Genomic DNA, 19,156 nt, shown 5'->3' with positions numbered 1-19,156 from the left:
ATGAAAATATAAATTAATAAAAACAAATCATGTGGGCCAAGTGATATTTAATTCAACCAATCTTATCATGCCATATCAGTTTGTACAAAATAAGTTTGTACAAGAGTTTGTGGCTGTATCATTACTCATTGATAAATTAATAATCAATAAACATGTGATGCACGTGATACAAGGGTAGATAAGGGCAAACCCGTAAATGGCAGTTTCCTGGGTCAACTACGGGTCATAGAAAACTATTTCTTTAGTGGGTTTCCACTATGGATACCCCCAAATTTAATCTGAATACATTGCCTCTGAGAATAAACAGTTGCATTTGTTTGTATGTGGGTAGTGGGTACCATGAACATCAAAGGTTAAGGTTGTTGTTAGATTGAGCCCAAAAACTCCAGAGGGCCAAATTTGAAGCCACTTCAATTTTTTTCTTTTTTGGGTTACATTAGGCTATTGAGCTTCATAATAATTAAAAAAAAAAAAATTGTGAAGACCTAAACTTTTTTTTTTTTCTGGTTATTTACATTATTACACCCCTACCTTCCCTTCAACACAAATTAAATGTATTTTCTTAGAATGAATTTGTGGCCTCTTGTTTTCCATGGTAAGTGTTAAGCCAATTAGACTATCAATTTTGTTATGTTGTAACTTAAATATCGCGGACCTCAACTAGTTGGATTTACAACTCATGCATGATTATTCTCAATCTTGTAAATTTTTAAATATATGTCTCTAAACTCTTTAATTGACTATTTTTATATTCATTAGTCAATTTACTTACATATGTATTAAAATTCTAAATTTATTTAAAGTCCTCGGAAATTTGGATTTTTCCAATGCTCAATATAAATTATTTTGTTTTCATTTCATTGACTTTTCTTCAACCTTTGTGGTTGTTAATTCAATGAGATATGCTTGTCTTATAATCACGGTGTCATTTAATTCAGTGGATAATAACATCTATTTGATTGTAGCTGGCACAAAATGCATCCCAAACGACAATAATGTTCATTTGGTGTGCAACCATATTAGTGCTCTTTTGATTCTTAGACGTCGTTTGAATATTTTTCGCAGGATGATCTGTTGAAATTTGTTCAAGACTCTCTCAACTTCTTCCATACCTATTTTTCTTTTTTAGTTTCAATTGAAATAATTGACTAATTTTATTAAGCTGTCAATCCCAAATTTATAATAATTATATGACATTTCAAGTGGCCAATGAAATTTGGAATAATATCGGAGTTTTCTTTTATCTTATACGAGATTATTTAATTCATGAAATTTTGATGTAGTCAGGTATTTGAAGCGTTTGGCGTGTTGTGCAGCTACTTTCGACGCGTTCGAAAAGTCATGTGTCCAGTCAGACGCAAATGACATTACCTATAGGTTATGCGTCAGTGCATTCTATTTACAAATTGTTGTTCGCATTTTTGTCGCAGGTGACATCTTGCCTTGTGGCTTTCTGCCCGTGCATCCAGTCGTCCATTGTTTTGGGCTGACATGTCGTTCATTGATGCAGTTTGCAATTACCTAAGGGGTCATTGTCAGACAAAGGGTTGGTTAATTACGGGCTTAGGTTAGACTTTTCCAAGCTCAGACCATTTAAAAGCCCAGCCTTGGGCTTGGGCTAGGCCTTAGCTTTCCATTAATTTTGAAATAAATTTTTAATAAAGTAAAAATATCTAAATTAAAAATAATTATCCAACACATAAAAGAATAATAATTCAATGCATAAAATATTAGTAACACAACATAATAAATCACAAATGCTAATATAAAAACATATTAATATAATATTTTGAGTTTTTTTTTTAATTTAATTGATTTTTTTATTTATAAACTAAAAAGCCTCCTAGGCCCTTAACCAGACCCAATTTATGCGAACTTTGTATTTTTTCGGCTCATATCCAGGCTCAATCCATGCGGGTCGTGCCAGCCAAAGTTTTTTTGGCCAACCCTAAGTAAAATTGACTCAAGTTATTCAATTATTTCGACTTTATTACAATTTGAACTTATTTAAATATTTGGGTCCGGATCCGAATCGGAATATGATTATTTACTAATTATCTTCTTAATATTTTGATATTTAGTTCTCAATAAAAACTTATTTTTTATATGGAACAATATATAGTGGCTTTATGTTCCCTTCATTTCAAGTTAAAAGTCTTTAAGTTATTTGGCACACGACCACATTAATGGTTATTTGGTCCTTAGATGTCGTTTGAATATTTTTTCATGGGATGATCAATTGAAACTTGTTGAAAACTCTTTCAGCTTCTTCGGAACCTATTTTCCTTTTTTTAGTTTCAGTTCAAATAACTAACTGATTTCATTAAGTTATCAGCCTTGAATTTAGAATAATTATATGACATTTCAAGCGACCGATAAAATTTGGAATAATCTTAGAGTTTTTTTTTCTTGTATGAGGGAATTTAAATCGTGAAATTTTGATGAAGCTAGCTATTTGAGGCGTGTGACTTGTTGTCTGGTGCTTTCTACATGTATGACAAGTCTTATGTCCGGTCAAACACAAACAGCATATCCTACAGAGTGTGCACCAACGCATGCTATTTACGAGTTGTCGACCGCATTATCATCTTAGGTGATAAGTCGTCTCATGGCTTTCTACCGACGCGTCTAGTCGTCTACCGTTTCGTGACATAAACGACATGTCATTCATCGACGCAGTTTTCAATTACCCAAGGGATCCTTGTTGAACAAGTAAAACCGACTTGAGTTAATTAGTTATTTCAACTTTATTTCAATTCGAACTTATTTAATTACTTAGGTCCAAATTAGATCAAAATATGATTATTTACTTATTATCTTCTTAATATTTTGATATTTAGTTATTAATAATTTTTTTATATATATATGGAGCAATCTATCGAGTTCTTAAGTTTCTTTTATTTTGAGTTAAGAATCTTTAAGCTAATTGGTATGCAACCATGTTAATGCTCATTTGATCCTTAGACGTCGTTTGAATATTTTTTATAGGATGATCCATTGAAATTTGTTCAAAACTCTTTCAGCTTCTCTTGAACCTACTTTCTTTTTTTGGTTTCAATTCAAATAACTGACTAATTTGATTAAGCTATCAGTCTTGATTTTAGAATAATTATATTACATTTCAAGCAGTCGATCAAATTTGGAATAATCTAAGAGTTATCTTCTATCTTAAACGAGAGAATTTAATTCCTTAAATTTTGATGAAGCTAGGTATTTAAGGCATATGACATGTCATCCGACCCATATATATGACAAGTCATGTGTTCGGTCGGACACAAAGAACATATTCTACAGAGCCAGTGCATACTATTTATGAATTGCCATCCGTATTTTTGGCTTAGGTGCCATGCTATCTCATAGTTTCTGCCTGCATGTTCGGTCATCAGCCATTTTGTGACATAAATGACATTCGTTAGTCAATGCAATTTGCAAACACCCAAAGGGCCCTTGTCAATCAAGTAAAATCGACTTGAGTTTATCAGTTATTTCAACTTTATTACAATTTAAACATATTTAATTATTTGGGACAAGGTCCAGATTATTTACTTATTATCTTCTTAATATTTTCATATTATATCTCATTAAAAATGCCTTTTTTTTATTTTTTTTATTATATGCATAGAGCAATATATAGAGGCCTTTCATCTATTTCAAGTTAAGGGTCTTTAAGCTATTTGGTATGTGACCACATTAATGCTCATTTGATCCTTGGATATCGTTTGAATATTTTTCATAGGATGATCCGTTGAAATTAGTTCAAAACTCTCTTAGCTTCTCCCTCACCTATTTTACCTTTTTAGTTTCAATTCAAATATTTAATTGATTTTATTAAGCTGTCAGTCTTGAATTTAGAATAATAATATGATAATTCAAGCGAACACTGAAATTTGGAATAATCTCAAAGTTTTCTTTTATCTTATATAAGAGAATTTAATTCGTGAAATTTTGATGAATCTAGGTATTTGTTATGTGTGGCATGTTGTTCGGCTGCTTTCTATGCATACGACAATTCGTGTGTCTGGTTGGACACAAACGACATATCCTACAATATATGCGCCTGTGAATGCAATTTATGAATTGTCATTTTTTTCCAAGACTACAGTTGGTGGCAGCCCAGGTCTAGCCGACACCCAACGCCGTTGTTCACCTCAGCACCACGCTCGCTCTCAACACGCCCTTAACACGCTCATAGCCCGCAACCATTCACCTTTCGCTCGTGGCTGATTCACTCCCACACAGCCACACAACAGGCCACCCTCCCACACGACCACACTGTTATGGGTCTTTTATTATTCATTTCAATGTTTTATTTATTTATTTTTAATTATGAGTCAAAGTTGGGCAAGTGGCAGTAAAGGGGTGTTGGGGTGGACCGAGTCTTGTGGGAAGACTTAGTTTTTCCTTTTTCTTTGGGATTTGATCAATAAGTTAGTTGCAGTTTGTATTTGATTATTATTTGTAAGCCATGTAATACATGAATAAGGATTATGCAATTATTTGATATTTAACTCACTTGAGTTGCTGAGGTCAAGGTTCCTCCATTAACCTTAAATCCTTAGTTTCAATTCTCTACATCATAGGTTCCAATAAAAATAAAAGATACAATCCCCAGTACGTGCCACACACTGCCGATGCTCGTAGCGTAAAGCCGTTCACCCCATGCCGTTCGCTTCCAAACTAGCTCGTCTCTTGACTCTTTTCCATTTCTGCCTAGCTTTTGATCCACCCGATCCATCAACTTATTAACATCAAGGTCAGTAATTATTTGATCTTAAGCTCTCTTGCATGCTAATGCCATATTATAATTCTGCCAATTGCCAATTTGTTAAGCTATCAATCAATTATCAAAGCAATTACCATTTAGTTGTAAATAGTGCTTATTTTTTAAGCAAATTTCCTCCAAATGCTTTCTTTATTTAAGTGTATAATTAACTATAAGTAGCTGTTACTAAATGTGAGTAACCCAGGCGTGCCAATACAATTCAATTGAAACCATTTTTTTTAATCATGTGTTGATTTTACAACATTATTATTATTATTATTATTATTATTATTAGCAACAAATGAGTCATAACTATGCTATTTGTTTTAGTATTTATATGTTTGTATGATGAACAGAATAGTTAATTTTGACATTAATTAATTTGCATGTAAAGAATAATAAACTTAATTGTTTAATTTAACTCGACGCCATTAATCAGTTACACAATTAAGGTATAGTCATAGTGCAAATATAGTACTAGTAATATTGAAAATACACAATATCAAGACATATTGAGTGATTCTTCTAAATGTCAATTAATTTCTTTTTTTTTATCTCTTTGTAGAATGGACAGATTTGCTTCATTTTCTATCCGTTGTTGCTTGATTCAATTGGTGGTGGTTAATTATTGCTAATTTGGAGGTGTTGTCTTGGTGTTGATGCCTTGATGGTGTGAGAGATGGATTATTAATGTTGTTTGTCATGTGGAGATGTGTTAATGGAGATGAAATTATTAATCATGGTTGCCATTTTGTTTTTTAGATTTGTGATTTCAATAGCTTTATTATACTTGACTACATGTTTTATGTCTTGTTAACTTTAAAAAGACTTGTTGAAATATTGTTAAGGATGCTTGGTAGTTGATATTTGTTGTTAAGGATGTTTCAATTTGAGATTTTGGGATTTTAGGTGGCTGTTGGCAAGAATTTTTTGGATTAAATTGTTCCAGCCCGTTCTAACTCAAATTAACCCGAATCGAAATTTTAACCCGAATTACCAACCTAATCTGATTTGAATTATGAACCCGAACCGAACCAGTTCGATTCAAGTTCGCTTTTTCAACCTGATTGAGTTCAATTCTCCAACCTGATCGGGTTGTAACCTAAATCGAAATCCGAACAACCGAACTAAAATCCAATTTGCCCACCCCTAGTTGTTAGTCCTCAATGTAGAATAATTATATGACATTCAAGTGGCCAATGAAATTTCGAATAATCACAGAGTTTTCTTTTATCATAAATGAGAGAATATAATTCATGTAATTTTGATGAAGCTAGGTATTTGAGCTATGTGGCGAATTGTCCGACTGCTTTCTATGCATACGGCAAGTCCGAATGCAAACGACACATCCTATAGAGTATTTGTCGGCGTATACAGTTTATGAATTGTCGTCTGCATTTTTATTGCAAGTGACATGTTGTCTCATGGTTTCTGCCCGCACATCCAGTCGTCTACCATTCCGTGACATAAATAACATGTCATTTATCGACGCAGTTTGCAATTACTCAAAGGGTCCTTGTCGAACCATTAAAATGGACTTGAGTTAATCACTAATTTCAACTTTACTGCAATGTGAATTTATTTAATTATTTGGGTTGGATCCGGATTGGAATATGATTATTTACTATTATCCTCTTGATATTTTGATATTTAATTCTGAATAAAAATCTTCCTTTTATATGGAGCCATATACACAGTCTTTAAGTTTCCTTTATTTTAAGTTAAGAGTCTTCAAAACTATATGGTATGCGACCACATTAATGCAAATTTGATTCTTGGATGCCGTTTGAATATTAGGATGATCCGTTGACGTTTTTTCAGGACTCTTTCAGGTTCTTTTGTATCTATTGTCCTCTTTTAGTTTTAATTTAACTAACTGATTGATTTTGTTAAGCTGTCAGTTTGGAACTGATAATAATTATATGACCTTTCAAGCAGCCAATGAAATTTGGAATAATCTCGAAGTTTTCTTTTATCTTATACGACAGAATTTAATTCATGAAATTTTAATGAAGCTAGGTATTTGAGGCATGCAGTGTGTTGTCTGTCTGCTTTCTACGCGTAGTCTTGTGCCTGGTCAGAAGCAAATGACATATCCTTCAGTGTATGTGCTGTTGCATATTATTTATGAATTGTCATTTTTGTCGCATGTGACATGTCGTCTCATGGCTTTCTTCCCGCTTGTCTAGCCATCTGCCGTTTTGTGACTTAAACGACATGTCGTTTTATGATGCAGTTTGTAATTACTTAAGGGGCCAATCCTTGTCGAGCAAGTAAAACCGACTTGAGTAAATCAATTATTTCAAATTCATTATAATTTTTAATTATTTGGGTCGAAATCCAAATCTAAATATGATTATTTACTTATTATCTTCTTAATATTTTGATATTTAGTTCTCAATAAAAATCCTGTTTTCATTGCAGTGGCCATGGAAATCCTTGTCAAGCGAATAAAAATTATACAAAAGAAAGAAAGGACAGAAAGGATCACGCCCTTTCTAGTTTAATCAATGCTTTCTTCCATGACAATTATGGCATGTCATTGTGACATAACACAAATTTCTTAGCATTGAATCACACTCTCGATGAATATTTGCTAATTTTTTAACATTAGTTTTGAGTGTAACAAGCACTACAAAAGCTACAAGTTAAGTGGTAAACACTAAAACCTTTAGGAGAGATATAATTAATGTGGCATTTATCAATTGAATAGTGGTTAAGTGATTTTAAAAGTTATGAAATCTATCATTTAATAGATGAGTAATACATGGTATTAGGACTCAAGTATTAAAATCTCTAACATCAATGTTTTATATTATCATAAATTAATATTTGTTGCAAAGAATATTTTCAAAGTGCATTATTACCATGTTAATAGAATAATTACTTGCTATAAGCATTACATTATAATTAATTAGTTATCACACGTTATCTTCAGTTTGGGATCTTGATCGTGATAACTTAAAACGTTTCTCTTTGGAAAAAAAGAAAAAGAAAAAAACAAATAGTCCAATAATTCGAAAGACAAACAGACTATAGGAACCGAACAAGCAGCTATCGCCGATCGGCCATTTGCATGCTTTCCATCCTAGTTATTAATTTCAATTATTGGCCCCAAAAGTTAGGGTGTCCCTTTCATATTCGTCACTTCCGAGCCCCCAGTGAGCTTTAACTATATTAAACTTACAAATTAAAGATGGAATAGAAAAATATTCATGCCCTTCCAAAATCCAGCCATGCAAATGGAAAGCTCCATGCATTTAAGATACGTCACTCTTTTTCTCATTGCAATAAAATAGTCACGACTGTATCAACTCTTCCAAGTTGTAGGCTTGTATCATTAATCTCTTTTTTTTTTTATTAGATTACTCCTATAATCAGTAAATGATCATACGATAATCTTAGGAGAATCCCTAAATTAGTAAATTATATTTATTGTAATTTACAACCAATAAAAAATGAGGAATAAATAAGTGAATCAAGTGGGACTAATACCTTATTTTTGTTGGTTGTAAGTTACCCTCAAAATAATTTAGGGAGATTCCTTACTTAAGATAAACTTTTAATATTAAAATTCAAAAATAAAAAATAAAAATTTTTGCAACATCGATTGTTTTTGTTTTTAATATAAAATTTATTGAAATTTTAGTGAACTCTCTTTTAGTACATGTTCTTGACTTGCTAATTACGTTGCAAGTTATGCTAACACATGGCATGAATCTAACAAGAGAGATTGTGTGTGTGTGTATATATATATAAAGGAAAAATACTGCAAATTACGTTGCGTGCAATAAATTGTTGAATGAAATGACGAAGCTAATACCTGCTGAAAATAGTACATTTCATTAACACACAGGAGACCGTGCATAGCTATATATTTAGGGAGCCCCTACGTTATCTGTCTGTGGCGTACGTTACGATTAACGTAACGCAGCACTGGCCATATATTTATAGACATAGGGCAGTAATTGACAATGCATAGCTATATATTTATGAGCATAGGACGATAACTACAAACTCAAAATCAAGAAAAATTTTATTGGCTCACTCATTAGTCCAGGAGAGCCAATACTATTTTGCCAGAAATGCATTAACAACGGCGAATAATTTATACAATTATGATCCCGCTGTCCTTCTAGAAAATAAAAGTCTTCGTGGTCATTATTGTGCATTTGGAAAGGGGTATTAATGGTGAAAGACACTTCTTCGATCAAGAGGATATGGCCATAAAACCAGGGGCCTTATCGTATGAATTGTGGGGGCTCCGTGCTCCATGCCTGCGTCTGTGGGGAAGCAGGATTTCAACATCTTTAAAAGTTTAGGAAAGTTTAAATTAGGAAAAAAAAGAGAGAGAAAACACCCTTATAATTTAAAATAATTCATATTTAACTGCTTCTTTATTGTTAAAATCTTTATATTTGGAATTGCGTATACACCTTCTTGTCTCTTATAAATCGAGCGTCTGAGTCTTCTTGTAAGTGTGAGAGTTTATTTATTTGTTGTCTTATAATGTTCGATTCTTGAATTGAATTTGACTTTAATTTTGATATATGAAGGCATGTCACTCTATGTGTGTGCACATATAAACACTAATAATAATTCTCTAGTGAGGATATTCACTACAAGAAAAATACTATATGACAACAAGCAAAGCTTGTTGTGGAAGGAGTTTCACGACGAGCACATGCATGTTGCGGTTCTTGCTGTAGCGAAAAGTAGGTAACTTTCAACTACGCGCAATTCATGTTGTTGAAAAATATATGAATGTTGTTAAATGTCTTATGACAACTTGTAGTGATTGTGGTTAAAAAAGTTATCTGCATCCAATTTTTTTACTACAAGCTTGTGAATGTTGTCATAAACTATATAGCTACAAGCAACTAATTGTCGCCATTAATTTCAATTTTTTTTTCAATAAACAACATATCTTGCATGTTGCCAATAATAATAATAATAATAATAAATATATAATAACAATAATGATAATGATAATAATAATAATAATAATAATAATTATTATTATTATTATTATTACTTACTTACTTACTTACTTACTACAACTACTACTACACTGCTGCCACCATATATAAAATGTATATGAACTAATTCAAATATTCGGCTTATTGTAATAAGATTTGATAAACATAGTAATGACCACAGATCCCCGCTAAAAGTCACACAAATATTTTAGTATCCATACAATTAATCCATAGAAATTTCCAACATCAGTATAATTTCCATCTAGCAAAACACCAAAAAAATAATAATTACAACACATCAGTGGCAGTTGCAATTCCATAAATATCAAATTCAAAAAATCATCTCCAACAAAAGCTCCTTCAGCTTGCAATTCCAGCAAAAACTTCTTCAAGGCATACATACACGCCAACAAAAACATCTTCTTCAAGGCATATATACACGCTAACAAAAACATCTTCTTCAAGGCATAAACTCCTACAAAAAGGTTAACTAAATCAATTTTTATTTGCTGCATTTGAAAAATAATTATATATACATACCAAAGAGAATATTTGTATGCCTACATACCTTCTTTAAAACAATTTAATGCAACTTTTTGGCCAAGCAACAGTGCTTCCCAAAGCCTCAACTATTATATGAGCTTCATCTGTCACTTTATATAAAGTCACTTCATCCATACCATCAGATATTGATTCCACCCAAACTTTCCAACAATCTCTTCCAAGAGGCATGTGGTGAACTTTTGCCTTAGGGTTTGTTGAGGCAATCGTTCCTTTAGCCACTATTTCATCAACATCATCTGAATACCAATTCAATAAATAACATCTTGCATTTTCATAGTGGCCATTTTCTTGCATTGTACCGCTTCCTTGTTGTGACTATAAGCAAGACGAATATGGATTTACAACTTATAGGAGTGAGAAATAAAAGTTGGTTTAGCCAGTACTTTTTTTTTTCTTTTCAATGAAACATTCTTAATAAGTCTAAAAAAAGATTAAAAAAAGCATTACCTGAGGAGTACAAGCTTGAGAAGTTATAATATCATCAAAACCTTTGCTTGGATTCTGTAAATGATTAGAATTCTCTTAAGTCTTAGAATGGATTTCAAATAACTAGTTACATGTATATATGCATTATCATATAGTCATTTACCTGTTGGCATTGTTTTAAAAGCGCAGCTGTCAAATGCTCATAATTCTTTTCAAGGACAGACATTCTTTCAGATTGAGCTTGCAGTTGGTTTTGAAGTTCTTTTACTTTTCCAGTAGATCGAATATGTGCTTCTAATTGAGTGGGAGTGGCTCCGAACCCCAGTCCTCGAACTTGTCCACGCTTTTCAGGTCCAAATACTTTTGCAATAGCATCATTACATATGTTGTTAGACCTTGCATTATCTTTTGAATGATGACACTCTCTAACTTTTTCCTAGAAGAAGGCAAAATAGCATTATTAAAAACATACATATGAATAGTTATAACAAGAATACTTTGTATAGATATCTCTTACCAATGCTTTAGAAGCTGCTTCATTAACAGGTTGACCATTCTTTTTAAGATGGCCTTCAATCCAAACATCAACTCTAGTGATTTCAGATGGATTTGAACTCTTTTTTTTCTACAATTAAGAAAAATATGTAATTTAAAGTAAATCAAATAAGTGTAAAAAAATATTCGAATTAAATAAATTCATACCATGGTATGCTCCTTCCTAGCATAACCTAGTCGGCCCATTGAATGAACCACTTCCTGATTATTTCTCATTTCTTTAAACTTCTTACTTATTGCCTATCAATCAAACATTGAAATGTATAGTTTTAATAGATATGAACTTAATTTGAATACCATTATTGCAATGCAATGGACTAACTTACTTTAAATTCTGGAGACAACCTTTCCTTGACAAATTTAGCCCAATCTTCTTTGGAAGTTATATTTTTTGGCTTGATAAGAGAAAGTACACGTGCTTTATTATGCTCTTTGTTGGCTTGTTTGATCTTAGTTGTTCTCTGATTTGTATCGTCTCTAGCAATCACCCATCATTCTTAAAGCCAAGTGTTTACGAGACTCATCCACAACGAATTTTTCCTGTATAAATTATAAGAAAAATGCAAACAATAGCTGATATAATAAATCTCAAGATAAATGCTGTATTTGTTAATAAAGATAATTATTGCATAATACCATATACCTGCACTAATGACCAAAGATCTTCTTTTAGCTTGTGGTCAACCGAAAGCCAATTTTTCATGCAAACAGGCACATGTTCTCGTGTTATAACTCCAATAAAAGATGCATATTTATCAGAATTTACACCTACTGCCTGGCCACATTCGTTAAACTCAATGCTCAATGGTGGAGAATGATCTTGAATCATTCCAAGTTTGGTTGGACCTCTTTTCTTTTTTGTGCCTTTGTCATCAGATTGAGATATGTGCGCATTTTCTCTATTGCTAGTTGCTAATGGTCCATTCTCCCCTTGAATAGTTGCATTTTCTCCAAATTTATCTCGACTTCTTTTCTCACCTTGCCTAGAAGACTTTATACATAGCATAATTAATGTAGGAATAAACAAAAATAAAATAAGTATATGAAGATAAAAAATTATAATTCAATGTTGAACCAAAAAAAATAATAATTACTTACTTCAGCATTGTCCATCTCTTTTACCCCCTGCACAATTGTTAAATGCTGAACAAAATGTTTATATTATTATGACAAGAGATTAATGCCAATGACAAAGCTAGAGCTTTGTTTAGAAATAAACATATAAAAATAATCACGGAGAAATAAGCACATTAACATAATCGTTTAATTTAAGGAACCAATTAATAGATTCATGAAAACAAATAACTATAACAATAAACTATAATTCAAGAATACATAAATAATTAATATACTAAACTAGTCATCACACACTATATTCTCAACTCCTTCCCTTCTAAGAGGTTCGTCCTCATTATCATTTTCAGTTTCATGCCCACTTATGTCAATTGATAGGCATATACTATTATATCTAGAATACATAAATAATTAATATACTAAACTAGTCATCACACACTATATTCTCAACTCCTTCCCTTCTAAGAGGTTCGTCCTCATTATCATTTTCAGTTTCATGCCCACTTATGTCAATTGATAGGCATATACTATTATATCTAGATTACCTGAATTTGCACGAGCACTATTAACAAAGTCACGTGCTCCATTTCTATATTCATCTGAATGTCTACAAAAAAATAATAATGAGAGTAATAACTTATTGGTTAATCTAAAGCTATAACTGTTCCTAAAACTATTCATTATTTTATTAAATAAACATGAAACCTTGAGAAATAGACCCATCTTTTATCCATTTTGAATTACTAATGTTGGCAAGACCTGGTTGTGCAAAGGTGATTAGTTTGGACCATATAAAGATAAATACAAAGAAATAGGATCCATTTAGAGTATCCAATAGGTTAGTAAAAGTTAACAGAATAAGACTATGAACAAACATAAAATAGACAAAATAATATAACTGCAATAGATTTTTTAAAGCAAACATCAAAATAGAGAAATTTCATTTAGAATTTTAATTATACAGCAGAAAGCAATACCTCAAGTTTTGCTTCACAGTCAAATTGTAAAAAGTCACTGCTGATATAGGAGACTATGTTCAATGGCGTTAATAGGAGTTACCTGTTTCATCATGTCAACAACACCAATAATAGATTAAAATTGTGCCACTCAATTAAAAGAAATCATTATCCATCTCACTAGTAATATTTACTAATTTAAATTAAAAATATAATATAATCTCCAAAATCAGCTTTTCCGTGTAAATATTTTCAAAGAAGAAAATCATCTTTTGGTTTCAATGACCCACCACAAAAAAATTAATATTAGTTTGGTTTATGTCATAACATATGAACCCCACAAACAATAAAGAATTGTCCCACTTACCAAGCAATGAATTTGCAATGGGACCATCTGGAACGATTTTGAGTGGGAACATTAGTACAAAGCCCGAAATCTCCTGAAAAGAATTAGTGGAAAGAGCAAACTATTAATTAAATGAAATTAGGAAAGTGAAACTGGGCTTTATTAATGAAATTGAAAAGAAAAGTACCTGATAAACCCGGTTCCTTGGGCACTTGTTATTACAATGACGATGAAGGAGCTTGATTTGCTTGAGTGGCAGAGAAAGAGTAAAGTGGCATTGTAAAGTGAACCCAAGTTTCATTAAGTCAATTACTTTTCTTTTATTTTTTTTTGGTTTAGTCAATTTGTCTTTTTTTTTTATCTTCCTTTTGCCGCGCTTTAACCCGCGCTGTATAACTTATGCGCGCGCAATGAATTTTTTTATTTATTGCACATTATTTTCTACTATTTTAGTTCTAAGAAATATAGTTAATGATATACTCAAAAAATTTTTTGTTATAATATTTTTATGAATAAATTTCATAAGCATCTATTTATGTCTAATTTATACCAACTTCATATTAAATTGGGTTAAAAAAAATTTAACACACAACTAAATGTTGTTATTTAAATAATAATTTATGCAACAGACAATTCAATGTTGTCTTAAATAACTAATTACAACATGCAAAGTTTGAATGTTGTCATTACATATTCCTATATCGCAACAAATGATTGGTTGTCGTGATAAAGTTTAACTCAACGGTCACTCATTGTGTGTTGCTAAAACTATATATTTGCCAACATGCAATTTGCGATTGTTGGTAAATTATAAATTTGACAATATTTCATACGTGCACGTTGTTAAAATGATGTTGCTTTATCCCTATTTTCTTGTAGTGATTCTCATTTTAACTAATAATTAAAAAAATTAATATATTAAAATATGTATTTTTTTGTATTTGTACTGCTTAATTCTTTTCTTTTATTAAATAAATAAAATAATAATGTTAATGATTTTAATATTTAACTCTTGGTTTAAATTCAAATTGATGTGATATTCATTATTCAATAAATAAGTGAGATTTAGTATTGGACTGGAATTTTGATACTGAAGCTTTATTTTAAGTAAAATGGTCGGTTTGATCTTTCATCATATTTCTAGAAACGTAATCAATTTGGTAGAACAAAATACATTGATTAGTACCCATGATCTAACACCTAAACAAATATGTGCTTGGTTTGATTTTCAACATATTTCTAGAAAGGTAACTGATTCGGAAGAATTTTGAAACTTGAGTTAATGAATTCCATCCAAATCCATCATTCCGATTTTTAATTCATTTGATTGGTCTCGAAAGTTGAAATAAACACTAATACTTATCTGAAAAAAATTCATCGTATTATATATATGAGGTGCGTAACACTGATCATGTAAATCATTAAATATTAAAATAAATTGCTTTAAAAATTATGAAAGATTAGTCATCGCTTGACGAGTATCACACCTTATTTTGAAATGAATATTTTAGTGGAAGTTTTGGGATGTTTAGTATTATTTTTTTCTCTTTAAAATAAAATGAAAATGCTCATTATGTGATGTAATCTACATCTGATATGAAAATAAAATATTCATGTAGTGAATATGATCAATTTTTATAAATTTTTAAACGTGATTAATTACATTACACCATCATTTGCGTCACAAATGCCACATCTCATAGCCTATGATAAACATAGGTTGATTCTAATTTTAGGGATAAAAAAGTGTGGACTGGTTCTATTTTTCGAGATAAGAAAAAAGTGTAGTTTGATTCTGTTTTTTTTTTTTTTTTATATATATATAAAAAAAGTGTTTTATATTCACATATGGATGTGATCGCGGATAAGTTTCATTACTAGGTACTTTTTTAATCTAAAATCCAGAAAAAGTGTTCATAAAAAACTAAAATCGCTTTCACCATGAGTCACCAAAACTTGAAAGATTTTAAATCAAAATTTTCAAGGACTAACTAATCCAGCCAGTTGGTACAACTAAAAAGAATATGATCACCATAAATCTCAAAATAACTAAAAAATAAATCTAAATTGACATCATTTTTAACATTAACTAATATAAGATTATGATTGTATCATAAATTAAATAAGAAAAATTATAAATAATTAGATTCAAACTTCGAACCTCTTATCTCTATTTAAAAAATTTTATCATTTGAACTAACGAGCATTCACAACAATTTTAAATAGTTGATGATAGAGTTCCTAATAGTTTTCCAAATTATGCATGTATTCACTTTTCTTTTCTTTTTTTAAGGTATCTTGGGGAGGGCCCCAACCGTGGGAGGCACCTTTAAGTCCGTACCACAACCTAGACTAGAAGTCCCCGCTCGAACCGAGATGTACAGGTTCTCCCAACAAAAGCGACTTCCCTGCGATTCGAACTGAGGAGCAAACTCAGTCAAGCCACTTAAGAGAATTCCATTGCCAACAGAGCCGACACTTTGTTAGTCATGTATTCACTTTTTTTTTCTTCTTTTAATGGAAAATCTCAATTTCAATTGCATCATTGTGGGTCCATGTTTACCATTCTTATTTAACTAGAAGTCTAGAAGCCGTCGCCGTTTCTTACGACTTATTAGTCAAAAGAGGAGTGAAAGAGACTTGGAAGATCAAGGCGATGCCCACAGACAACCGTTCAAGAGTCCAAGATTCTGATTCCGGCTATCGTAATATGAAATAAAGCCGAAGGGTATAATAGGGATGGTGGTGTGAAATTGCAATCGTGCAATTCGTGCTCAAATGTGTAAGCGCGGCAATTTGATTCTTGTCAACTCTTGGAGTGGTCCCCACTTTGCACAGCCGCAAACAAATGATACGAATCAGACGGGCGTGCATGAATGTGGGCGAGAATTTATTCATCATACCTAAATTGTCCCCTTTCGAATTTTGATAATTCGGTTCATACCATAATTTTAATACAATTTGTTTCACGTGATTTCCTACTGTATTACTCCCTCCTGTAGTTGAAAGTTGAAAATCAAATTTTGGATAAAAATATGTAAAATTAAAAAAAAAATAATATCATGCTTAATAGTTATATTGTGTCATTGTAATTCACACCACATCAATTGAAATAAAAAATTCTCTAAGCATTAGCGATGAACACTTCCTAACCTTATTTTTGAGGTTACAATTGAGGGTTTGAATATTTTCGTAAATATTATAAAAGTTAATTTTCTTTCAAATATTTATAAATCGATCCGAACCATTCTAGATCCAGATATTCAGATTGTGCTATTACGTACATAGTTCACTTAGGAGGCTTAAACTTTTAATTGTAAATATTTGTTGATTTTATTTAAAAGAAATTTAAAATACAAATCTCATGTTTGAATGGCATATAATTTAATATTGTCTTAGATGTGAAGTACCAGGGAGGAGTTAAACTATTTGATACATAGGCAATTTTATTAAACTAAGGATGGCATAATTAAAAAATTACAAACAAGTGGACAACTTGATTTTTTTTTTTTTGGAATAATAGAATACCACTCAACTAGTTCAGTCTTCCAGACAGGTTTCTTCTTGTTACTGGGCGTTAATTCTAATTTATTTAGAAAAAAAGACATAAAATAAGCCTCATGCATATGGTTCAATGTAGAGATTAAATAATAAATAAGATAATGAAAATAATTGTGATTTTTAGTTATAAATAACATTATACAAAATTTTCGCACTTATGATGGTTGGTGTAGAAATAACCTAATCGAAACCAACCGTCTGATTTCATAATTTCGAAAATTCAGCAAATATTTAAAGCAGTTCAATGACTTGAGCTAGATCAGGAGTTGGTGACAGTCTTTAAAGTAATTCGTACGAAAGCTAATAGCTGGTCAATCACGCAGTTATTTATGACATTAGCAAATGGAAAATGGCTTAGTTTGTCTTCTAATCACCAGTTGTGAGGTCTTCGATTGACTTAATTTGCAAAATTTATTCCGCAAAGAATTTTGGGGCCACAAGCTCAAATGTTCCCACTCCAGAAGAAAATTAAGTTTAACCCATGCACTGTGAGTCTTGTTGTCGAAGTCTCTACGGAAACTGTTTCTGCACAAGTCATATGAGAAATATCGGTAATTAAAGAACTAATGACAATGAGCTTGTATAGTCCTGGATATAAAGTTTGATTGTATCCTAGCTGATGCGGTGGATAAAGTAGCATGATTTTATAAGATCATGCAACAATTACTTCTGAGGCTTATAATTTCTTATTCAAAAAAATGAATGCTGGTGTCAAATCAATTAAGATATAAAATTTTATATTTTAACTTTGTTGGTGCCACATCAGTTAAGATATAAATTTTGTATTCGTAAGTTTATGAATGCTCAAGAAATATTTTTACAATCCTTTAGAAAGTTAAAATTAAAAGAAAAAAAAACTCAAATGAGAAGGTGAGATGATGTTTTCAATTATGGTGGGGTGAATTTTTCCCATAATAATAATAATAATAATAATGGCTCAATCATAATATTCTTGATAGTTTCGATTAGAATACAATCAAATAAATAATTTTTTTTAATGCATAAAGCAAGTGAAGCTTAAACTAAAATCCAAAATAAACTAACTAAACTCATCAGGATTGAGCATTTAGATTAGGGGCAATTTCGAAACTTTTCAAATGAATTGGGAAATGTTTTGTAATTTTAAAATTCCAATAGAGCATTTTCATAGATTTAAAGAAAACAAAGTTTGCTTTAAACTTATTCTTAAAAGTCTTTCAACAGGGAGATGGGATTCGGACACAAGCCCAGCTGGCTGATAGATAGTGGAATAAATGAGTTAAAGCACATAACATGATTTTATTGAATAGTCCAGTATAAGTTTTCTTCCCCAAGCATGACAGTGATATGACAATGACAATGAGCAAAAACATTTAAAATAAATGAAATAATTTACGGGTAATCTTTATATTATTCTTACCATGAACCGACATGATTATTCTCTTTATTTTACCAAAAAAAAGATTGCTATATTATATAATCATGAAACATATATGATTATGTAACAACCGTTAAATGAATGAAAATTCAACAGTTGTGAAAATAATATGATTTTTTTATTTTTTATTTTTATAATTGTTGGATGAAAATTCAATGGTTGTGAAAATAATATAATTTTTATCTTATATTTTTACAACCGTTGAATGAAATTCAATGGCTGCTACATAATAATATATTATGTTACATGATTATGTAAAATAACAAAAAAAATTTTGAAAAAACTTAAAGCACTCTAATTTTTATTCAATAGATAAAGAAAAATGGAGGCAGTGGATGAATTTATTTTGTACTGTTAACAAAATAAAGGAGATAAATTAAGATTTTAAAAAATAAAGAAGATGAATTAAAAATAATCAATTCGTGAGGGGAATAATCTGAAATTAATTCTTATTTTATTAAATGATTATATTAAAACAATGTCAAACTAGTCTTTCTTTTAATTAAGTTTTCCTAT

At 30.9% G+C, this 19,156-nt stretch overlaps 1 protein-coding gene and 1 long non-coding RNA gene across 2 annotated transcripts; one reads left to right on the top strand and one right to left on the bottom strand.

Moving 5' to 3' along the window:
• Positions 1-4,248: 4,248 nt before the first annotated feature.
• On the top strand, positions 4,249-5,639 carry LOC112495611 (uncharacterized). The gene is made up of 2 exons (XR_003061965.2): positions 4,249-4,753; positions 5,328-5,639. It is a non-coding gene; the product is annotated as an uncharacterized LOC112495611 (long non-coding RNA).
• Positions 5,640-9,883: 4,244 nt separating this feature from the next.
• LOC102614999 (uncharacterized) lies at positions 9,884-14,237 on the bottom strand. The gene is made up of 11 exons (XM_052440515.1): positions 13,850-14,237; positions 13,684-13,756; positions 13,338-13,419; positions 11,930-12,277; positions 11,613-11,826; positions 11,434-11,526; positions 11,249-11,356; positions 10,895-11,167; positions 10,753-10,806; positions 10,310-10,620; positions 9,884-10,216 (listed from the first exon to the last, which is right to left on the bottom strand). The coding sequence occupies exons 6-10, from the start codon at positions 11,500-11,502 to the stop codon at positions 10,315-10,317; spliced, it is 810 nt and encodes a 269-aa protein (XP_052296475.1). The 5' UTR covers positions 11,503-11,526; positions 11,613-11,826; positions 11,930-12,277; positions 13,338-13,419; positions 13,684-13,756; positions 13,850-14,237; the 3' UTR covers positions 9,884-10,216; positions 10,310-10,314.
• Positions 14,238-19,156: the final 4,919 nt, after the last annotated feature.

Source organism: Citrus sinensis, chromosome 1 (assembly GCF_022201045.2).
Source record: "Citrus sinensis cultivar Valencia sweet orange chromosome 1, DVS_A1.0, whole genome shotgun sequence".
In the NCBI taxonomy this organism is placed as follows: Eukaryota; Viridiplantae; Streptophyta; class Magnoliopsida; order Sapindales; family Rutaceae; genus Citrus; species Citrus sinensis.
This window is presented reverse-complemented; position numbering and strand designations above follow the sequence as displayed.

Coding starts and splice junctions, on each gene's coding strand:
- LOC102614999 (XM_052440515.1), bottom strand. CDS start 11,502: ATGAGAAATAATCAGGAAGTGGTTCATTCAATGGGCCGACTAGGTTAT. Junction 10,807..10,894: donor TTTTAAAACAATGCCAACAG/GTAAATGACTAT, acceptor AATCATTTACAG/AATCCAAGCAAAGGTTTTGA. Junction 10,621..10,752: donor CTCAAGCTTGTACTCCTCAG/GTAATGCTTTTT, acceptor TCTTGCTTATAG/TCACAACAAGGAAGCGGTAC.